The sequence below is a fragment of the Dreissena polymorpha genome, chromosome 5 (genome assembly GCF_020536995.1).
Source record: "Dreissena polymorpha isolate Duluth1 chromosome 5, UMN_Dpol_1.0, whole genome shotgun sequence".
NCBI lineage: Eukaryota > Metazoa > Mollusca > Bivalvia > Myida > Dreissenidae > Dreissena > Dreissena polymorpha.
Window position 1 is genome coordinate 26,897,269 of NC_068359.1, and position 24,937 is coordinate 26,922,205.

Here is a 24,937-nt window from a genome sequence, read left to right on the forward strand (position 1 = left end):
AAATTACTCCTTACCGTAAATTCATCAAAACGTCGCCATTTTGGAAGTGAGTTCCTACTAAAGCTCGATCGGTCATCGTCGGCTTGGGTACTACTTAAATACACCCCGATTTGTCTTAAGAATATTAAAATGTACCCCGGGTACGAAAAAAATACCAACACGTACCCGTTCAAATTAGACTGTCCCTGAGTTATATTCTCGCCCAAAAATCGAATGTCGTAAAACGCGCTACGGAATACGAAACATAATTCACTTCGAAAAGACCTGCCTCAACATTTATTTTGTAGTATGATTTTCGATAATATATTGATCATTTTACAAAATATTGACATCAATATGACCATAATTTTAGAAAGCCGACAACAAACAATTTAGCGTTAGAATTCCCAGGTACGTTTTAGTATATTTACCGTACACGGGGTATAAATATACTAAAACGTATCCCGGGGTACATTTACGTATTACACGAGCCATCAATGAACAATCGAGCCCAACTAACCACACTTTAACACAGTCAACTCCCGTATACGCATGCTCAACACCCTCCCACCCCCCTGGTATTGTCAACAGGACATTACTTGCATGTACAATTACATATCTATCACTTACTATCAAGTGATTTCCGATATCGTCATTTTAATCATGCGTTCCATAAGTGTCAACGCGGATTTTATTTTAAGTGACTTGATGGTTCTTCCGCGACGCGACGCGAGAAGCTGAACAATAAAATATTGGAACATAATTATATATATGTAACTCAATAAGTTGATAAACCTTACTGTGGGGGACATAATAAACATTTTTAAAATTACGTGTCACATGCGTTCATTTCCGCATTGGATTTAAATGTCGCATAAAACCAAATGGCTTATTTTTACGTATTGTGTCGATTTAAACCCGATCGCGATACAAACGGTGTTGGCAGATTTTAAATACAAAGAATGACAATGATCTTTTTACAAACGGATATATACGTATTACCTGTTAACGAAATTGCAGACGTATGATAAAGCTGTGTAATTTAAACCATGACGTGTTTGCAATTATTTTCTTTAACTATTGTGGATATAACCAATATAAAAAGTTATTTTAACCCATAAGCGTTTAAAGTATTGTATCATTATTTTTATTAACTGTATTCTATTCTCATAACAAGTACATGTATTTCAAGCAATTTACGTTTAAAATTAACATAACTCATGGTCATTGATCTATATCAAATGGGCACGGAGCGCTAAGTCTATTTATATAATATAAACATCCTAACTGTTTGTTGTCTGCATATTTTATCTGTCACTATTTCCATGAAACAGTACTTATAATAACCGTGCAGTATACAATAACATCAGATAGATAATTGGGTGGCATTCATGGAAAAGGGGTCTTAATGAAGGTTCTTAAAGTGTCGTCCTGAATTAATTTTGAAGTTCGCAACTTCATATAAGGGGCTACATTGTGTGCCTAGAGACGTTCTTTACACCAAAATATTTATGAAAGCGTTAAGTGTCATTCCAGATTAGCCTGTACAGACTGCATACCTCATGTCTCTCTAGTTTAAACCTATTTATTTGTGTGCGATTGCATTCAAAGCATAAGGCTTTTTGAAACTGAAGTCCGTTTTCAGGGTAGAACAAGTACTTAGCGTCTTATGAGGAGATGTAAAAAACACTCCCACTGCGGATTAGTGTGTTTGAAATAAATTATAAAGCATGTTGATATGTGTGGTACATCTTTAAAACCCTTTCATCTGGCTGTCTTCTCCATTGTCGAGACACTATCTGGAGGCAAAGATTGAATGGATGAACTTCTGTGGAGCCTATACCTGTGTACATGTGTTTACAGCTTTTCCTGCAGGCTTTAAGTCGTCTGTTGTCAATTAAACCGCGTTCTTGGAAAACAGGGCTTAATGCATGTACATAAATTGTCATCCCAAATAAGATTATGCAGTCCGCACAGGCTAACAAGGGACACCATTTTCCGACTAGACTGAGTTTTCCTTTATGAGACTTCCTATAAGGAATAGTATCACAAAGCGGAAATTTTGTCCCACATAAGCCTGTGTAAATTGCACAGGCTTATCTGAGACATAACTTTAGGTATATGCATTAAGCCCCATTTCCCAGAGCAACTCTAAATTATTGTTTATTGTCTGTTTGCAGAGACTGGTGTGTCCCTTCTTCTACACAGCCCGGCCCTGCTCACGTACAACGCTACCTCTAACATCCAACTAATAAAGGGCAAGCGATACAAATGGAGACGTATATCACCGATATGAGGTCCACAATCATTCCAATCTCCGTCTCTGCTTTGTTAAATCTCCATTATGAAGTTGGCGAAAGCAAGAGGGAGACTTAACCTTTGGGACAGGAGGGTTGGACAACATCCCTCTCTCATATGAGCTGCGTTCTGTGAAAACGGTGCTTAACGCATGTGTTAAAAGTGTTGTCCTAGATTAGACTGTGCAGTCCGCACAGGCTGATCAGGAACAACACATTTCACTTTAATTGACTATTTTTTTACGAAGATTCTTCTTAACGCAAATGTGTGCAGAGAAAAAGTGTTGTCCCTGATTAGCCTGTTCCAACAGCACAGGCTAATCTGGGACGACACTTTATACACATGCATAAAACCCTGTTTTCTCAGAGAAAGGGTCATTTATAAATCTCCCTCAGCGAAAAGTTCTGTGATGTCTATAAGGCAATCTACTGTGTGTAAAGAATTCATGGGTGTGCTTTGTAGAATATTAATATGTACATTTTTCAAAGTCGCCACTGAAAGTGAATTTTGAAGCCATCAACTGAAGAGAATTGTTATCTCTTATCTGAAGCATTGTGTTTAATATTCACATGCTACTGTTATTATTTCGTAAAGTTTATGCTTTCAACTTATCCATGAATTTAACACGGACACATCCAAAAAATAAAGACGCAAATTATAACTAGTGATAACCTTTTATGCTTATTCTGACCATTGATAACCTTTTATGCTAATTCTAACCATTGATTGGTGACTTTGGGCATGCAAGGAGAAATTGAGCCTCGTTCTGAGAAAAATAGGCTTAATACATGTGCTTACAGTGTAATCCAAGGTTAGCCTGTGCTGTCTATACTGGCTAATCTGAGAAGACACTTAGCACACATGCATTAAGCATTGTTTTCCCAGAGCAAGACTAATTTCAATAAAAGTATCTTTGTAGTAATTTGTTGTGTATTCTTCTATATTTGATGTTGATGTTCTTTTATATAATTATTACTGATTGTGTTAACATTAAAATAATTAATTTATCAATTTGATTTCTTGTGGTTTCTAACTTCACAACTCACTTCACAACTCAACTCACGACTCACTTTTTAGAAAGTCAACAGACTTGTGCTCATGGAAGTCTTGCTTTACGAAAACGGGCTTAATGCAGGAGCATAAAGTGTCATCCCAGATTAGTCTGTGCTATCTACCCAGGCTAATCAGGGACGAGACTTTCAGCCCATAGTGGTTTTCATTTAGAAGAGACTTCCTTTAGACCACACATTCCGTGAAAGGCGTCTTCATTGATTAGCCTATGCAAACTGCACAGGCTAATCTTGGACAACAATTTACACTTATGCAGAAAGCCAATTATTCTAAGAATGGGTACTTTCAATATGTGCCCCCACATTTTCTCCCGTGTCGGCAATACAAAAATGTTTCAGAAATAAGACATTTTTAGAAAATATAAATATATTTTATTATGTTACAAAACTTTTGTACATATTGCATTTGATGCTATACCAGGATATACATAGATGATAATTTGTACAAATACTGTTTAATCTGTATACAGACAGATCCCAACAATCAAGATTAATATCACTTGCACAATTATCTGATGAAATGTTTTAATTTGCCTTGAATGTTATTTGCTGCTATTTTGGACTATATTTTTGTTTACAAACTATTGCAATTTTTGTCTACTGAGAAAACAAGGTAATTAGTTTAAAAATAATCTAAACAACTCCAAAAAATGTCTCTATAGTCTCGAAAAGCTTACCTATACTAAAACAGAGTTTCTATATTTTTGGAAACAGTTTTATTGTTATAATACTTGATACGAATAGAAAATTTATTTTACTGACATTTTAAACACATACACATAAACATTGAAACATGTATTTAAGGAATTTAAAATAAATGTTTAAAAAAAACATTGAAGAAGAACAATAAAATGAAGATATGTATGCTGAAAAAAATCTTGTGTATTAACAGTATTAACATGCAATGAAGAAAATACACAAACAATATGTAAATGTAGCTATTTGTGGACACTTTTTCTCTGGACACAATCTATGAGTAGACAAAAATATTGTGAAATTATGGCTTCAATTGGACAACAAACACACAGCAGATTAACAGTCAGATTTGGGAAATATGGACAAACATTTTAGAATGCAAAAAGAAGCTCATAATGAACTATTGGTAGGTAAATAAGTACAGATCATTATGTGTTATCTCGTGTGCATAATTATTAGATAAGAAATATCCTCAATGTATCCTCATTTTATAATAGTTTACCAGCCAAAAAACATGTTCATGCTTAGAAATTAAACTAACCTTACAATATACTTGCAGATGTTTTGTTGTTAACCAAAGTTCATGTTACAAACAACTCGACTGTTTACATCAAAATAAAAAGTAAACAGCGATTGGATCCCACTTTTGCAAAGGGTTCATAATAACAAAAATGTATTCCTAACAATCATTTGGATTGCTAATTTTTCATTCCATATACACAATCGTCTTAAGGAATGTGGTATCTTGAAATAATTAGTATAAAATACAACATTAGTCTTATAAGTAAATATACAAAGAGTGTAGTTAACAAATCTGAAACAAATCAACCTAAACACATAGTATTTTGATCAATGTTTTAAAGACAAGGGTAACTCTTAATTACTCTTTCTTTGTATAAGCCCAACTCTTTATCACAATTACGTTGTACAAGGCCCCATACAACACACTTACATTGTATAAGCCCCGCACTTAATCACGCTCACTTTGTATAATTACCCACACATAATCACACTTACTTCGTATAAGGATCCACACTTGATCACACTTACTTTGTATAATGCCCCACACTTAATCACACTTACTTTGCATAAGGCCCCGCACTTTATGATACTCACTTTGTATAAGGCCCTACACTTGATCACACTCACTTCTCACTGTGTATAAAGCTCCACACTTAATCATGCTTACTTTGTATACCGCCCACACTTGATTTCACCTACTTTGTATAAGGCCCCACACTTGATCACACTTAATCGGTATATATTTTAATAATTAATAATATTTGTGTTATGAATAAAGAGTCAAATAACACAGCCAAATACAACAAGAAACATGTGAATACAAAATATATGAAAAATGTGTGTACATATTTGCATTATGGACTTTTTCTGCCATTTGCAATGGCAATGGGTATACATGTATATCAATATATTAAAATTAACACCCGAGTATCTTTATGAAAAAATGACAATCCAGGGGAAAATCCAGTTAAGACAGAAAGTGTCGCCCTGATTGACCTATGTTGACTCGACTGGTTTATCTGGAAAGACACTTTACACACACATGCATTAAGCCCCGTTTTCCCAGAGCAAGGCTCATATACAAATGCAGCAACACCATTGTACAGGTGTGTTATGGCAATATTTTCAGGTAGCATCATGATTTAATCCCTACACATCTTAACTTCAGACCGTTGGTAATTCTACAACAAACTATATCGTACACGAATAATTTCTTAAATAAGATCAATTGAACTGTCGATCAGATCTCCGCCCTCAATACTTTCATTCATAACATACCGGATTATTACGCTGGTGAAAAATGTATCGGCCTGTTTAGTTAAGTTACAGCACGCGCTTTCAGTGTATAAGCTCCGCCCGAAATTATTGCTGAATAACCCATAGACGAATATCTTCTTTGTTTATAGGAAATTTGGCACGTGCAGTGTTAGAATTATTGGTATTTCTAAAAGGTCTTGCAACTACTTTATTTTACGCGAATGCAAAAAGTCATATATAACTACTAAAAGAAGAACAAATTAAAACACTTAACAATTGCAATTTATTTTATGCTTTCCGGTGGTTTATAGAGAAATATCAGTGAAATTAAACTGATATTTCACTGTTTTAAACAGTGAAAAATAACAGTGAACAATTTCGATATTTTTCAACGTTTTAATGCGAAACGACGTCATTTTTTCGACGTAATGACGTCATAAATCCAGCGAAATCAACCAGTTAAAACTCTTTTACAATGTAAATAAACGGTGCAAAAAAGCATAACATAAAAAGAAAATTGGTAGGATTCGATGGAATATCGATTTTTATTCACTCGTGATCATAAAAAATAAATATTGTTTTATATGACCACTCGTGAAATAAAATCGATATTCCATCGAAACCAACAAATATCCTCTATGTATTAACTCAAATAGTTGTACATTGTTTGTCTTTGAGGATTTAGTTACACACAAATGTGTTTATATTGTAACGTCTGTAATGCAATATGTGTATATTTTTTCGAATGTTTGTATGAAAAATAGGATGTATATCAAATAAATAAATAACAACAACAAATACAATATATTAAAGAAAAGAAAAATGATACGACATTTTGTGTCCCCTAAATTGTGAAATAAGAACCAACCATTATGTCTTAGACAACACAAACCGTTTTAATCGTGTGATAATAACAACAAAGCATGTCTAGAATTACGGGAGATGGAATGTATTGCTTAAATTAAGGACATTTTCACAACAAAATAAAATAAAAGGAATACAAACTGTTCTTGTCATGTCTGAAATATTACACCTTGTGTTGCTTCATCAAATGGAATCACTAGTTTATTTTAATATTCATCAAATATAATATATACCATTAACAGTTTATAAGATTAGCTCAGGACAACATTTAAATATTAAAGTGTGCAAATGGCAATAATCTAACAAGTGGGTCAGAGGCCCTAGGCCACTCACTTGAGACCCATAGCTAAGCAGCTTTTGTGCTGTGGCCATATCCACATAAGAATTCAGCCACGATATCATAAGAGCAAATGTTTTGAGTAAGTCTCATGACGATTGGGGAAAAAAGTGACTCCTAGTGTTAACAAGGGTTCACTACAGCCTACATATTTGGAAAGACTGGAAATATCATAATTTAAGAAAACACCAAGTCTCCTGGCCAATAACAGGGCTTTTTTCTTTATGTGATAATGGCCGTTTTTCACAATTTTGGGAAATTCGCAACTAAAATTTTCACATTTTCAAAAAGTTCGCGACTCAAACTTTTACAATTTCAAGAAGTTCGCGACTCAAATTTTCACAACTTTAGACTTTTCACGACTCATTTTTTAACAAGTTTGAACAGTTTGCGACTCATTTTTTTACCAAATGGGGGGGCCAAGGCCACTTCACAAAACAGGAAAAAAAGCCCTGAATGAACATTATGAACGTTCATATATAGTCCTCTTTACTGTAGCTGTATGATACTTGAATATTCGTCTTTTGCAGAGAATATTGTAGTGGGTTGGTAAACACATTCAATTTTTAATATTAAAAATATAGGGCATTTCAAGTGATGTTTATAGATAAAAAATAACAGGCGAAAAATGACTCCTGATATGGAATTTTGAAGATTCAAACTAAATATTGTAGGAGTTAAATTTGTTTATTTATGTTTTATTTAAAAGAAGATCATGTGCAGCCATTATAAAATGTTACACTCGATTATTCAAGCTAAACAAAAAAATGTGAGTATAAAGAAATACAGAATGTATCATACCAGGAATTTTAAAGCAATGCAGAAATTCGAGCCAACCGAGTTTAAGCCAACCCAAGCTAACGGTGTTATTGTTTATTTAAAAAAAAACTGAACTTAAAAAAACAACAACAAATAATTAAATGATAAAGCATGTCTAAATTGCTGACTGCATACATGTAATTTGATTCTTTTTTTCAATACTTTGCTATTTTGAATGAAAGTTTACAATGAAAAAAAGTGCAATGAAAGCAAAACAACAGGTTTCAATCTTAATTGTCTGAAATTAAACCTTCGCAAACAGTTCTACAAGGCAGTTATATGAAAATACATTATATTGATCATTAATTTAAAATGCCAGTTAGAATGGTTATAACCCTATCCAAATCGTTCTCAAATAACATATTGATATTTCTTTTACAAAACAAGTGTAGATAATGAACACATTGGAATGCCACAGCATGTGGTTATTTGATCCAGATTATTTTACGTAAACGAATTCACTGGGCTATTAAAAATTTGTGTTCGTATTTTATTTGGATGTTTAACTTTGAAATTGGACCAAAGAATAATGTGTGGTTTGTTATTTGCATACAGCTTAGTCGATTCATTTTATACAATTAAAGGATCTATTCAGCAAAACCATTATTGTGCCAATAATATACTAAAAAGGAATATGGAAATAGAACTGATCTGGTGCTTTTCCCATTAAACCTTGATTTCAGAGACATCAGTGAAATTGATATAATGTTAAAGCCACACACCTTTTCTCTGACGTTGAAATGAAATACATTTTAATAAATCCATATAGATGCAATTTGAAAGTGTTCAAAATTGTCATAAAATCTATAGCCTAGTTAGCAAGTAATTTAATATTTTTCAAACGGTACCGCTTTTAAAACCGAAAGTAGGATTTCTAGACGTATACGTGCATTTATTTCGACAGACGCGATAAGTTTTAAGTTTTTATGCGCAAAAAAGACGGATTTGTACCCTGTAACCACCAGATATATTCTAATTGGCATAGATAAAATTATATATATATAGCCTAGCTAGCAAGTACTTTATTATTGTTCAAACGGTACCGCTTTTAAAGCCGAAAGTAGGATATCAAGACGTATACGTCCATTTCGACAAACGCGATTCTTTTAAAGTTTTAAAGCGCAAAAAAGACGGATTTATACCTTTTAACCACCAAATATATTCTGAATGGCATAGATAAAATATGTTTCTTGTTTATACTTAAATTTACTATGCCAAATAAGTTTTTTGGCTTTAAGAAAAAACAAAGAAAAACGTAACAAACAAAAGAAAAATGCTTAAAGCTATAATTATAGTCAGACATATTAAGGTTAGTAAAATGTATTTGAACAAATATCGCCGGCGGATGTTTTCAAATGCTTGAGTAAAACATTTACGAATGGAACAGTTTCGCATGAAATTTTCATGTACACAATATGCGAGATTGACTTCAGTTACAGTATGTAAAACAACGTATGTAACGTAATACATGGATTAAAACGGGTCAACGTATATGACTTATATTTTAAATGTAAAACATTGTTGTATAATAAACTTAAAATGTAACGACATTTTTGCATAACAAAATGGAACCTAGATCATTGTTATATAACATACTTCAAGGGTTAGAAAGTTGTGCATAATGAAATTGAACCCCATTCTAGGAATCTCAAATATCATACTTAACAGCGGTCAACCACACAAACTGACCCATTTCATCAAAGCATATTACGATATTGTAGGACATATCCATGATCCACATGTGTGTGGTACTTACTAGATCCACAAACACCATTTAGTATACAATGAAGATACAAATCTGGGTAAAAACAAATAATACAAAATACATAAAAGTGTATTTTCTTTAGGTTAGTTGTACCAATGTTATGCTTTTAAGCAATACTTAACAGCAATCTTTAACCACCCTTCGGCTTTGCAGAGATCTTCTTCTTTAAAAAAAATAACGAAGGCCTCCAGGTCCTCTTCCCGACGGAATTCTGTTTTTAGCGGAGAATGCTTGTACCACATCCCAACAAGGTTCGTGTATGTTTCCTACACTTCTATGGAGAAGCCACCGGCAATCTTTCTGTTCCTCTCAAAGGTGTCTGTCGTCGTTCTCGTTAATGCTGTTTGATGAAAATAACAATGCAAGAATTGCATGGTCGTTTTTATTCAATGAATAGATAAAATAAAAATACTCTGGGTGCACTCCTGGTCCACTGGAGCGCACCGCGTTTCATGCTTTCGTACTGGAAGGAGATCGACAGAGCCGGTCGAGATTGTAATCCCGCACTGGCCGTTGTTTTTGCCTACCCGTTGTCAAAAACGGATGACGCCATCACAACAATGGTGCGTTTGGGAAGAGTGTGTCAGAAGAACAGTTCGTACGGAACTGAGAACAAATGAAATGGATCCTATTCCGGTCCAAGGCAATGGTTGTGTAGATGACACATGTAGAATGTGTGTTTGCACGTTGTGTATTTGTTGTGATAGGCGCTCACGAAACTGTACTTGTGTTGGAGCGTGCCCGGACAAACTATTGTGAAGTTCTCTTTATGTTGATGCGCGTGTTTTATGTCAATGATCATGGAGTTAACGTTATTTCGATTTATTAACTTTATTAGGTGGGAGTCTGTAATTTAGACTCACACTAAAACTTACACCAGCACATCAATAATAGTGTAATGTTAGCAGACGTAACATAACTCTACTCTATGCTATCAATTTACGACAAAGTCAATGTATTAAGTTAAATGTCTTCAATATCGATGTTATTACTTTTAACACCAATTAACAATAAAAGGTAATTCTACAATAGATTCAAAATACGACCAAAGTAAAAAGAGTAAAGTCCTGAATCCTAAATGAGTAGTGGTAATACACACTGTATTGACATGCTATATATATAGTCTATCTAATGTACATGTTTACCAAAAAATCAGCATATAAACACATAGGTATTCTTCGCGTGTCATTACTTTATTATCTCTTAATTATATGTTTTCCGCTATTCTTTGACAGTTTAAATATCATCCTATCGGACTTTGTGTCGCTTGGACGCGTGGTTCCTTATTGAATTGACGTGTCCTATTTGCTCTCAGCTTCCAGATTACATTTTGGACCATCGACTCTCCATCCCGTACATACGTAGTATTTTTTATATCCTCGTCTTTCACGTTTTTCCTATATTGTTTTCGGTAATGATGTACCTTACTGGAAATTATAATTGCATGCTTTTCTTTTTTACGAAATAAATTTCTATATGCGAACTACGTTTATTTAGTTTTCTTATTTAATTATTTCTTTTATTTAGTTACCTATTATACTGAATTATTTTTTTAACGTTGCTATGTATCATATTGAATATATTTTTCATAATTTCAATAGGTTTATTTCTTCATAATTGTACTACGTTATGCTACTATGTTACTACTGGGTAATCGCTCGTCCCGCACCCGATGTGCAAACAATTGGTGCACTACGGCCTAGCCGATAGTGACACTTTAATTCGGCAACATAACAACAGCTTCCAATAAGGTAGTTTTCCTCAATCTACGTTAATTGTAACAATGAACTAGAAATGTACAAGTTATATGAATAAACTTTCTGTTCTGTTAATTGCTAACCTTAACTTTTTGTTAATGTATGCTGATTGTCTCTGCTCCAGGTATACACCTGGCCCAGGTCTTTACATCTTTATCTCCAGCTTATCTCCATTTAAAAATAGTTCGCATTTACTACTATTTTCCTAGATCTACGTTAATTGCTCACCTTATTTTTTGTTAATGAATGCTTCATTTTAGAGAACAGTAAAAATATTTCAAATTCCGTTACACACTAACATTCATGTAGTAACTTATATGTATGCTCCTTATTTTCTTGACCATAGACATAGTGGTTGAGAAAAACTTTCGTTTTCCAACGTCCTATTTTCATTACTGTTTCGAGTAGTGTCCCGATGGACACTGCTTGCGTTGCACCTGTTGGTCTAAACGACTGAGCACTAAATCCTCGATCATTGAAGCCTGCAGCTGTAATGCTTTCTTGTAAGATATTTGTACCTGTATCAGCACTAATATGTTTATACGGTGCATTTAAAGCGATAAATAAGGGTCTATAATCTCCCTGACGGGACTGTTTCGTTCTTTCAATATACATCTTAAGACAACTTATAGGATCTCATGATGAATCATCACAAGGTGGAATGTTAATTTCAAATCCCTGTCTATGTGTGTCATTTTAATTGCCCAAAAATGTAAGGTCATTGAGCCATCATTTTCAAAATAAACATCATCAACTGACATAAATGTCGGGTTAAGTAAACTTGTCTACGGATCAAAGTTTTTCCCTTTTGGGGCCAAATCAGATGGCCGTTTCATGTACACAATTGCAAGAAGAGTTATAGCTTTCATACGTAACATTTTTAAAGTTAGTTTGTCGTTGGATTCCATTTTATCAAACAACTGTACGAAAGCCTATATGGGCATCGGTTTTGACGAACCATTGGTTTTTTAATCTCTGTTTCTACAAGTGATGTAACCAGTCTATGAATATCACTACTATATGTAGGCCATTTCTGGCCAATGTCCGGAAGAACGAACTTAAACCTTGCTAGCAAAATCTTAAACGATGATTCTGAACGTTCAGACTTATCAGCGATAGGACACAAATAATCTGCTAAATTGGCTGTTGTAGAAGTATCAGTTTCCCCATAGTTATGTAATTTGGAAAATACTTAATATACACATTGTAAGTAGATAATTTTGATTCAGCCAAAGAATGTACAGTTTGTTTTGCCGCTCGCGGCGACGAGCCTAAGCAACGTAATCTGTTCGCCCACATACTATCCAAGCGAAAATATTGCACCTGCGATTTTGCATAGATGATCTGACCCCGATATCATCACAGTTCGTTTTGACATTGGAAGTTCCACTGGCAGGTCGATTGTCATTTGCGTTAACTGTCTGAACCATGGCTGCCTCGGCCAAAGAGATGCTATCACTGAAGCTGCTGTGTTTTGACGATTTATCACATTTAACACTCGCGCAATAAGCGCAAATGGTGCATTCCCATAATTGTTCATTTGTTCCCAATTTGTCTGCGCAAGTGCGTTTTCCCCGGATGTGAACGGATCGTAAATTATATAGTTGTATGTCTTTAAATGAGTCGACGTTATCGATGCGAATGTGTCCACATCGTGTTGACTCCATTTGTGGTCGAGCAGTTTGAACAATTGTGGATGAAGAATCCACTCGCACGATAATTCTATTCGGGAGAGTAAATCCGCTCTCCAGTTTTGCGTTCCTGAAAGGTATTTTGCCTGACGTTTTATATTTGCCTCCATGGACACTATATGAATCGAACGCGCTTTTGTGTCTAGGGATGCTATGGAACCACCCATACCGTTTATCATTGCGACTGTAGTCACATTGTCGGAAAGAACTTATATACTGCGATTGCGTGAATTTTTATGGTTTTGTTTAATGGAAGTATCTTCTCACTGAAATTCAAGATAAGGCGGAAAGTTTTGTCCCTAATGAGCCTGTGTAGACTGCACAGGCTAATCTGGGACGGCACACGTGCATTAAGCCTTGTTTTCCCAGAGCAATTCTCATTTTAATAGAAATATATTTGTAGTCATTTGTTATGTATTCATCTTTATTTGATGTTGATGTTTTTTTATATAATAATTATTGATTGTGTTAAGATTTGAATAAACAATTTATCAAGTTGATTTCTTGTGGTTTCTTACTTCACAACTCACCTCTAAGGACAAGTAACAAAGTCAACGGATGAGTGCTCATGCGAGGAAAACGGGCGTTATGAATGAACGTATTAAAGTGTCATCTTAGATTAGCCTGTGGCGATTGCACAGGCTAGTCAGAGACAACACTTTCTGCCCATAGTGGATTTTCATTTATATGATACTTCCTGTAAATAAAAAATCCATAAAAGCGAAATGTGTCATCACTTTTCTTTGCCACACTATGATACAGGCATCATTTTAAGACTATGATACAGACATCATTTTAAGACCATGACACAGACATCATTTTAAGACTATGATACAGACATCATTTAAGACCATGATACATAAATCATTTTAAGACTATGATACATACATCATTTTAAGACTATGATACATACATCATTTTAAGACTATGATACATACATCATTTTAAGACTATGATACATACATCATTTTAAGACTATGATACAGACATCATTTTAAGACTATGATACAGACATCATTTTAAGACCATGATACAGACATCATTTTAAGACCATGATGCATGCATCATTTTAAGACTATGATACATACATCATTTTAAGACTATGATACAGACATCATTTTAAGACTATGATACAGACATCATTTTAAGACTATGATACATACATCATTTTAAGACTATGATACAGACATCATTTTAAGACCATGATACAGACATCATTTTAAGACCATGATACATACATCATTTTAAGACTATGATACAGACATCATTTTAAGACTATGATACATACATCATTTTAAGACTATGATACAGACATCATTTTTAGACCATGATACAGACATCATTTTAAGACTATGATACATACATCATTTTAAGACTATGATACAGACATCATTTTAAGACTATGATACAGACATCATTTTAAGACCATGATACAGACATCATTTTAAGACCATGATACAGGCATCATTTTAAGACTATGATACAGGCATCATTTTAAGACCATGATACAGGCATCATTTTAAGACCATGCTACAGGCATCATTTTAAGACCATGATACAGGCATCATTTTAAGGCCATGATACAGACATCATTTTAAGACCATGATACAGACATCATTTTAAGACCATGATACAGACATCATTTCAAGACCATGATACAGGCATCATTTTAAGACTATGATACAGACATCATTTCAAGACCATGATACAGGCATCATTTTAAGACTATGATACAGACATCATTTTAAGACTATGATACAGGCATCATTTTAAGACTATGATACAGGCATCATTTTAAGACTATGATACAGACATCATTTTAAGACTATGATACAGACATCATTTTAAGACTATGATGCAGACATCATTTTAAGACTATGATACAGACATCATTTTAAGACCATGATACAGGCATCATTTTTAGACCATGATACAGACATCATTTTAAGACTATGATACAGGAATCATTTTAAGACCATGATACAGGCATCATTTAAAGACTATGATACAAGCATCATTTTAAGACTATGATACAGGCATCATTTTAAGACTATGATACAGGCATCATTTTAAGACTATGATACAGGCATTATTTTAAGACTATGATACAGACATCATTTTAAGACTATGCTACAGGCATCATTTTAAGACTATGATACAGACATCATTTTAAGACTATGCTACAGGCATTATTTTAAGACTATGATACAGACATCATTTTAAGACCATGATACAGGCATCATTTTAAGACTATGATACAGACATCATTTCAAGACCATGATACAGGCATCATTTTAAGACTATGATACAGACATCATTTTAAGACTATGATACAGGCATCATTTTAAGACTATGATACAGACATCATTTTAAGACTATGATACAGACATCATTTTAAGACTATGATGCAGACATCATTTTAAGACTATGATACAGACATCATTTTAAGACCATGATACAGGCATCATTTTTAGACCATGATACAGACATCATTTTAAGACTATGATACAGGAATCATTTTAAGACCATGATACAGGCATCATTTAAAGACTATGATACAAGCATCATTTTAAGACTATGATACAGGCATCATTTTAAGACTATGATACAGGCATCATTTTAAGACTATGATACAGGCATTATTTTAAGACTATGATACAGACATCATTTTAAGACTATGCTACAGGCATCATTTTAAGACCATGCTACAGGCATCATTTTAAGACTATGATACAGGCATCATTTTAAGACTATGATACAGGCATCATTTTAAGACTATAATACAGGAATCATTTTAAGACTATGATACAGACATCATTTAAGACTATGATACAGACATCGTTTTTAGACTATGATACAGGCATCATTTAAAGACAATAATAAAGACATTATTTTAAGACCATGCTACAGACATCATTTTAAGACAATGCTACAGACATCATTTTAAGACTATGATACAGGCGTCATTTTGAGACCATGATACAGACATCATTTTAAGACTATGATACAGACATCATTTTAAGACTATGATACAGGCATCATTTTAAGACTATGATACAGGCATCATTTTAAGACTATGATACAGGCATCATTTTAAGACTATGATACAGGCATCATTTTAAGACTATGATACAGACATCATTTTAAGACTATGATACAGGCGTCATTTTAAGACAATGCTACAGACATCATTTTAAGACCATGATACAGGCATCATTTTAAGACCATGCTACAGACATCATTTTAACCCCATGATACAGACATCATTTCAAGACCATGATACAGGCATCATTTTAAGACCATGATACAGGCATCATTTTAAGACCATGATACAGGCATCATTTTAAGACCATGATACAGGCATCATTTTAAGACCATGATACAGGCATCATTTAAAGACAATAATAAAGGCATCCTTTTAAGACTATGATAGAGGCATCATTTAAAACCATGCTACATGCATTATTTTAAGACCATGCTACAGACATCATTTTAAGACCATGCTACAGACATCATTATAAGACCATGATACAGACATCATTTAAGACCATGCTACAGCCATCATTTTAAGACCATGATACAGACATCACTTTAAGACCATGCTACAGACATCATTTTAAGACCATGATACAGACATCATTTCATGACTATGATAAAGACATCATTTTAAGACCATGCTACAGACATCATTTTAATACCATGATACAGACATCATTTTAAGACCATGATACAGACATCATTTCAAGACTATGATAAAGACATCATTTTAAGACCATGATACAGACATCATTTTAAGACCATGATACAGGCATCATTTTAAGACCATGCTACAGACATCATTTTAAGACCATGATACAGGCAATATTTTAAGACCATGATACAGGCATCATTTCAAGACCATGAAACAGACATCATTTTAAGACCATGATACAGGCATCATTTTAAGACCATGATACAGGCATCATTTAAAGACAATAATAAAGGCATCCTTTTAAGACTATGATAGAGGCATCATTTAAAACCATGCTACAGGCATTATTTTAAGACCATGCTACAGACATCATTTTAAGACCATGATACAGGCATCATTTAAAGACAATAATAAAGGCATCCTTTTAAGACCATGCTACAGGAATCATTTTAAGACTATGATACAGACATCATTTTAAGACTATGATACAGGCGTCATTTTGAGACCATGATACAGACATCATTTTAAGACCATGATACAGACATCATTTTAAGACTATGATTCAGGCATCATTTCAAGACTATGATACAGGCATCATTTTAAGACCATGATACAGACATCATTTCAAGACTATGATACAGGCATCATTTTAAGACCATGATACAGACATCATTTCAAGACTATGATACAGACATCATTTTAAGACCATGATACAGGCATCATTTTAAGACCATGATTCAGACATCATTTTAAGACCATGATACAGGCATCATTTTAAGACCATGATACAGACATCATTTCAAGACTATGATACAGACGTCATTTTAAGACAATGCTACAAACATTATTTTAAGACCATGATACAGACATCATGTTAAGACTATGATACAGGCATCATTTTAAGATCATGATACAAACATCATTTTAAGACTGTATACATGCACACTCCGAGGTATTTTTATTGAAGACTATTCTATATTCTTCAAAAATAAGAAAGGTGTAATGAATATGTGCTGGGTCGCGAACAGTCATTGAAAACACCCAGTGTCTATTTATAAACATGACAAACAGTGAATGAACTGAAAATGAATTGACATTGTATTCTTCACTGCGGCTGGAATAATAAACTGATGATACATTCTAAATCTATTTATTCAACATATTCTTGAAAATATGATGATCAATTAACTATGAATCTTACCTGTAGACTGGTCTGATGTATCCTCATACATCTTGCTGACAAGTGTTCCACGCAATGTGTACTTGTAAAGTGCAGTCCGAGAAGTAATATACAGGTCTCCCTGGTGGAAGGCAATACCAAGACATTTATGTCGAAACTTAAGATTGTTTCCTTTCACAAGCTGCCTGTTGTTGACTGCGATAAACTGGACCTCATGTTTGTTCTTCTTTTCATCATTCAAAGCCACCGCCACCTCATTGGGCAATATTTGACACATGTCCTGCGTATACACAGTCAAACTACAATGGCTTACTATCTTGTACTGCTCGTCAAGCAGCTTGACTTTCTTATTATCCACGTCTGCAACAAGGACCTGTCTGTCTGGGAGAACACAAATGGCACAGATGCAGCATACATCTGAATCACTTGATGTTCTCACATTGTGTTCAGACTTCCCCTGTACAGTGAACACCTTGTTTGGATCCTCTTGTACATTCAATGTCTGGGTACTGTGCTCTATCCTGCCAAAACCTGACAGTGTGGACAAGTACTGTACAATTTCATCGTTATGCTAGAATGTTATTAAAACGTTAGTCTGAAGAGAATTCTCCTTCAGAACGGTTTTAGACTGCTGTATTTTATCCTTGCATTTCCTGGTGGCTATGAAGGATAGTTCCGCTTTGCTTTTATCACTTATATCCTGTACTGCGTCTCGAAGTTGTTGCAATTCATCCCGAAGCCTGATACATTTGTCAACAGCAATTTTGGAAGAGGCTTGTAGTTTGGTCAGAGTATCTTTCATTTCCTTCAGTGTCTTCTGTTCAATTGTGTCTAAGGCTGAATTTATTTTTTGGCGAGTTTCCTGTATCGTGTATAACTGCTCATCATATGAACTTTGAACATATTGAATGCTAGCCTCTTTGTTGTCTTGATTTTTTTTTATTTCTTCCAGAATAGTTTTGATAGAAACTGACAGTTTTTGAAGGTCTGTGGACTGACCTTTCACTTTGTCGGATAAAAGAGTTACCTTTTGGCAGAGTCTGAAAGAAAAGAGAATTAAAAACACTGTAAACTTAAATACTTAAATACTATCTTTAAAGCTTTGGCATGGGAATCTTTAAGTACTTTGGCAACATCAGAATGAGATTGATTATAGAGTCCAGCATTAAGAGTCCAGCAATATATTCACACATATGGCCAGTTACAGGGTCTCTGATTTAGAAATATGTCATGGGGTTGTATCTCCATACCCTTTTTTTAATCCGATATTAACACAAATTCAGATATATAAGTGTACCTAATATATTATTATATATAAATACATCATTTATTTAACGTCTTATACAAGAAAATATATAGCGACATTAATTGCGAGGTATATACAATTTCAATTTCAGACGTGATTGTTGTTTTCGATTTAAGACCTTAATGTGACATTTGATTGAATTACCTCCCCTACATCCCCTCATATTAATTAAAGGTGCCTAGAACGGGTTGTATACTGACCCCGTTTTTAATACTGACCTCGTAAGTATAGTCTGAAAACTACCGTGACCGCGTAACTGGCACAATATATATATATATATATATATATATATATATATATATATATATATATATATATATATATATATATATATATATATATATATATACATATATATATATATACAAACATTTATATATTGAAATCTAAAACCTAAGTATTTATTTCATCAGTTATATTACTGGAGGTATTCAAAGCCCCATTTAGTGATTTACTAAGATGGCTTTAAACTGCAGTCTTCTATTTATAATTACTGTACATGCAAAAGTTAATCGTTTCTTGAAATAAATAAAAAATATTTCATTGATATTATAAACAAGAGCTGTCACCATAGGATGACATATGCCCCCTATAAACGCTTTGATAGAAGTTATGCTTATTTTTCGAAACCGAAACGCAGATTTCGAAACCTAAACGCGGACGCTAAGATCAAGGTCAAGGTCACAGGGGTTAAAATGTGTATGGGTTTGGAAAGGCCTTGTCCATATACACATGCATACAAAACATGAAGGTTATATCTCAAGGGACATAGAAGTTGTGAGCAATTTTCGAAAACTTAACGCAGATTTCGAAACCTTAACGCGGACACAAAGTTCAAGATCAAGGTCACAGATGTAAATTTTTTACGCAGATTTCGAAACTTAAACCCGGACCCTAAGTTCAAGATCAAGGTCACAGGGGTAAATTTTTTTGTGCGTATGGAAAGGCCTTGTCCATATACACATGCACACCAAATATGAAGGTTATATCTCAAGTGACATAGAAGTTATGAGCATTTGTCGAAACATAAACGCAAAGTGTGACGGAAAGACGGACAGTCTAATCACTATATGCCCTCCTTCGGGGGCATAAATTGATTTTGCTTATAATGTTACCTTCTTGCAACAAAGATTAAAAACCCTGCATTTGTGTAATGGTAGTGTTTTTTTCTAAAATTAAAATGAAGAAACAATATATTAATATACCTGTGGTTAAGGAATGCACAATTTGTGCAGCACAGCTTACTGTGATCATCACAATACATTTTCAGGCTTTCTTCTTTATGAATATCACATTTAAGAAGAAAATCTTCAACCTTCTTGGCCACTGGCCATTTCTTCATAGCTCCTCTTCCATAAGGGGTATGTTTTGTAAACAACTTGTTGTGCATGTTAACACATTCTCCACAGTAAAACTTCACACAAGATTCACAGTAGAAATCAGCCATTTTATCCTGTTTTTTTTCTTCGCAGGTCGAGCACAAGAAGTCTTGGATCATGTCAGATCCCTTATCAATGGTGGATTGTGAAAAGCTTTTTGTAATGTCAGATCCCTTGTCTATGGAGGATTGTGAAAAGGTTGCCATTTTACTAAACTAATTTTCACAAACACGGCAGCTAAGGATCCCTTTACCTTTGATTCAACTTAAATATGTTAGTGCCTCTTAATGATTGTCAGCTAAATTAAACAGCTCAACAAATCTCGCCCATCCAATTGTCCAAAGCCTGTAAAAAAGTTATGTATAACATTACCAGTATGAAACAAATATAAATCTCCTGTTTGCTTGAAGGTTTAAACTTAAGTAAACAAAGTAACTATGCAATCGTATGGTGAGATAAAACCACATGGTTAAACCTGAGTTTGCCATTGGTTTACTTGGGTATTCAAAAGGAAATATTTCAATTCGAGGCTGCGTTAAATCAATAAAGCAAGAAAAAAAATTGCTTTAAGTAGTATCGATTACATGGGTAAAATATGAAGCATGTTAAACAGTATACCACTTGAAAGCCTATATAGGCCTTCAATCTAGCTGTAATGAATGTAATTTTCACAAATAAGCATTTCATTTAGAGACAATTTTATTAAGTAAATGATCAATTGAAAATCAATAAAACTGTCTTTGTCACGCCTGAATTATTCCACGTCATACCTATTTGTCTGAAAACATCGTTAGTTAGGTTAAATATGACGAACTATAGAGAAAACAATAATTCAGCTCACCTGAGACACGCAGGTAAAAACTGTTATGTGCTGACTATGTTGTTTTTTACCAAGATTTTTACTCTGTGTGACACAGATTTCGTATGGTTTAAAAAAATGTTTGAATAAATTAGAATATTTTGTACATTATAAGTTGTTTACTATATAAGTCCATATAACACGTGTCCCCTCATGCCTAGTTAGTTGTTATCCCAGGGGCCTTATTTGAACATTCCAGTAAAGGAAACCCACACACACCATGTCTTGCAGTGTCAGAGATTTTTTTCACTTATTTATTGTATACGTCTATATACATTTTTTTTGGAATACAGTAACTTTAGTGATTACAGCATTTTAAAAGATACTGCAGTGTTTGTGTTTTCAGGCAGCCATGTGAAGATAACCCACCGTGAGGTTTTAGACAATCTGAGATAAACAGATTTCTCAAAACTTGCCTGAAAATTCAATCAGAACAAATATTCGTGTTTTGGATTGGACAAAGGACCTGGGCAACTATCCTGACCCCTACGGTGTCATTGTAGGGGCTGACATTGTTTACATTCAAGAAGTTTCTGAATATTTACTGAGAACTTTGTTTAAATTCAGTCACAAAGACAAGCTATTTCTTCTGTCCTGTAACATTTTAATGAACGAGATAATAATTTCTTAGACAGACTGTGTGAACATTATTCTTTGAATAAAATTTTGTATGATAAATTAAAGGATGTGATTTTATGTCTGGCTACAGTGTTACAGTGACATGCAGGTGAAAAGATGCTTATTTGAAAAAGAATACTATTAAAAAATATATGCAATATTAAAGCCCGGATTTTATTAACACTGTATACATATTCGATCTAAATATTATAGACAATAATAAAGAAGGCTCAATTTTATTAAAGATCGTTTATGTTTATCAATCTGGGGACAAAATAACATGAAAATATAAAACTATTAAAAGAAAGACAAACACACTTATACAATACATCCATACACATGAAACAATTATTTACAGTTTAAATTGAGGCAAGATAAAAAGTGTAGACAATAAACTTTTGGACCCATTTTTGGAAACACAATTTACTTAATGCATGTTTGTGAAGTGTCCCGGATTTGCATGTGGAGTCTGCACAGGCTTATCAGAGTCAACATTATCGGTTTAAAGTGGATTAACCACTAGGAAGAGACTTCTGTTAAACACAAACTACCATAAAAGCGGAAAGTATTATCCATGATTAGCCTGTGCGAACTGCAAAGTTAATCTGTGACAACACTTTAAGCATCAACCTTAACGCAACAATAATAAGTAGAGCTTTTGTCGGTTTGCAACAATGGCCGCCATTCCTCCAAAATGTTAGTATAAATAAAATCAAAGAAGAACACACTTTTATACATGTATTTCACAGCTTATATGTGATTAGTTTCGCGTTTGAACATGGTTTTTAAAATTGTCACCATCAAGAACTGTATAAAATACAGTGTTTAATCAAAATGCTTCATGGTCTTAAAAAAATATGCTAAAGTGATAAACCCAGCTAACACTTTGGTTCGCGCAACCGCTTAATTGGTTAATAAAAAGACGAGATTGATTTAGTGCTCTAACTACCATTTTCATTCAGAAAAAAAACGCATTTAAAGGTTTAACCTTTATTTTCTCACTTATTAAAATGTGGGAGATAGAGCAAAGTGGAATCTTAAAATTTGTTTTGTGACGACTGAATATTGAATCCGATTACATCATATTAAAGATCTCGTTCTCACGAACACATCGATATAAAAAAAAAACTCATTTTTGAAAAAATTGAGATAGAGCACTACTGTAGCAATAAAGCGACGATGTGTATATCTCAATTTCCTGGACAAGCTCACTGCCGTCCTGCAATAAGAAACATATATCAACTGTGCTCTTGGAAAATGGTGTTAAATGCATTTGCGTAAAGTTTCATACAATTGTCGTCCCAGATTAGCTTGTGAAATCCGCACAGGCTTATCAGGAAGTTTCTGAATATTTGCTGAGAACTTTGTTTAAACTCAGTCACAAAGACAAGTTTTTATGGTATTTTTTATTAGGAAGTCCCTCCTTACAAAAAACATCCGATTTATGAGGAAAGTGTCTTCCCTGAATAGCTTATGCGGACTGCACGGGCTAATCTGTGACAACAATTTACGCTCAAACATTAAGCCCCGTTTTCCCGGAACGAGGCGAAATGAAGTTTGGTAAAGACTAGATGTTGGAAGTTATCAGAGAATGGATACAAAAGTGGTCATTTAAGAAACCAACATTACCAACCAATCAAAACTTCCATTATTGATTGGAAATTTAATAAACATATAGTGAATAAGTTGTATATATATTAAACCTTGTATTTCGAAAACTTGGCTTGATGCATGGGTGTAAAGTTTTGTCCCAGATTAGCCTGTGCATTCCACACAAACTAATCATGGATGACAATTTCGACTTTAATGGAATTATTCGTTTGAAGGAAGTCTCTTCTAAACGAAAATCCAGTGCAGGTGGACTGTGTCGTTACTAATTAGCCAGTGCGGACTGCGGACGACACTTCACGTACATGCATTAAGACCTATTTTCCCAAAGCAAGGATCATATGTTAAGTCTCCCGCATCGAAACGGTCTGTGATATCTGAAAGGATTTCTCTTGTGTGTTAAGAAGTACCCGAGTTTGTTTTGCGGAAAAAATTCTTTGTGAAACTGTCGAAGTCATCACTTAAAGTGAAATTTTCAAAGTCATTACTTGAAGTGAAATTTTCAAAGACATGACTTGAAGTGACATTTAAAGTGATCACTTGAAGCGATATTTTTAAAAGCATCACTTAAAGTGAAATTTCAAAGTCATCACTTAAAGTGAAATGTTCAAAGTCATCACTCGAAGTGAAATTTCAAAGTAATCATTTCAAGTGAAATTTCAAAGTCATCATTTGAAGTGAAAATTTTAAAAGTCATCACTTGAAGTGAAATTTTCAAAGTAATAACTTGAAGTGAAATTTTTCAAAGTCATCACTTGAAGTGAAATTTCAAAGTCATCACTTACCGGTATCTGGAGCATTTTGTTCAATGTTCACATGATACTATAAAATCATTGTTATTCATTGGACGTAATTTTTTGTTGATCGCGTTGGTTGATTTTTCCAAGAATTTTATACAAAAACATCGGAAAATGACCGAGGCAAATCCTCACTTTTTCTTAAAATCAGTAATCATCGAATGTTCGCGTCCATTGAAAAGTCATTTAAACGATGACACAAAATTTCACACCGGCGACTATAAATGATGTTACAGTATACTTTGTGCCCACTGAAAATTATTTATACTGTTTATTATGGCTCAATGAGTCATTGTCGACCTGAAATGGCCCATAAGTCATCCGGGGATGACTAGAAGCCGATTCATGTCACCCTGGGGTGACTTCAAGAAGATTCTTGTCATCCGGGGATAACTAGAAGCCGATTCATGTCATCCTGGGGTGACTTCGAGCCAATTAATGTCA

The 24,937-nt window shown here is 34.0% G+C and overlaps 1 protein-coding gene across 1 annotated transcript; it reads right to left on the reverse strand.

Annotated features, from left to right (window-relative positions):
* Positions 1–17,953: 17,953 nt before the first annotated feature.
* On the reverse strand, positions 17,954–21,015 carry LOC127880601 (transcription intermediary factor 1-alpha-like). Its single transcript, XM_052427920.1, has 3 exons — positions 20,810–21,015; positions 20,438–20,770; positions 17,954–18,966 (listed from the first exon to the last, which is right to left on the reverse strand). Exons 1-3 carry the CDS (start codon positions 20,815–20,817, stop codon positions 18,498–18,500), a joined length of 810 nt encoding a protein of 269 aa, XP_052283880.1. The 5' UTR covers positions 20,818–21,015; the 3' UTR covers positions 17,954–18,497.
* Positions 21,016–24,937: the final 3,922 nt, after the last annotated feature.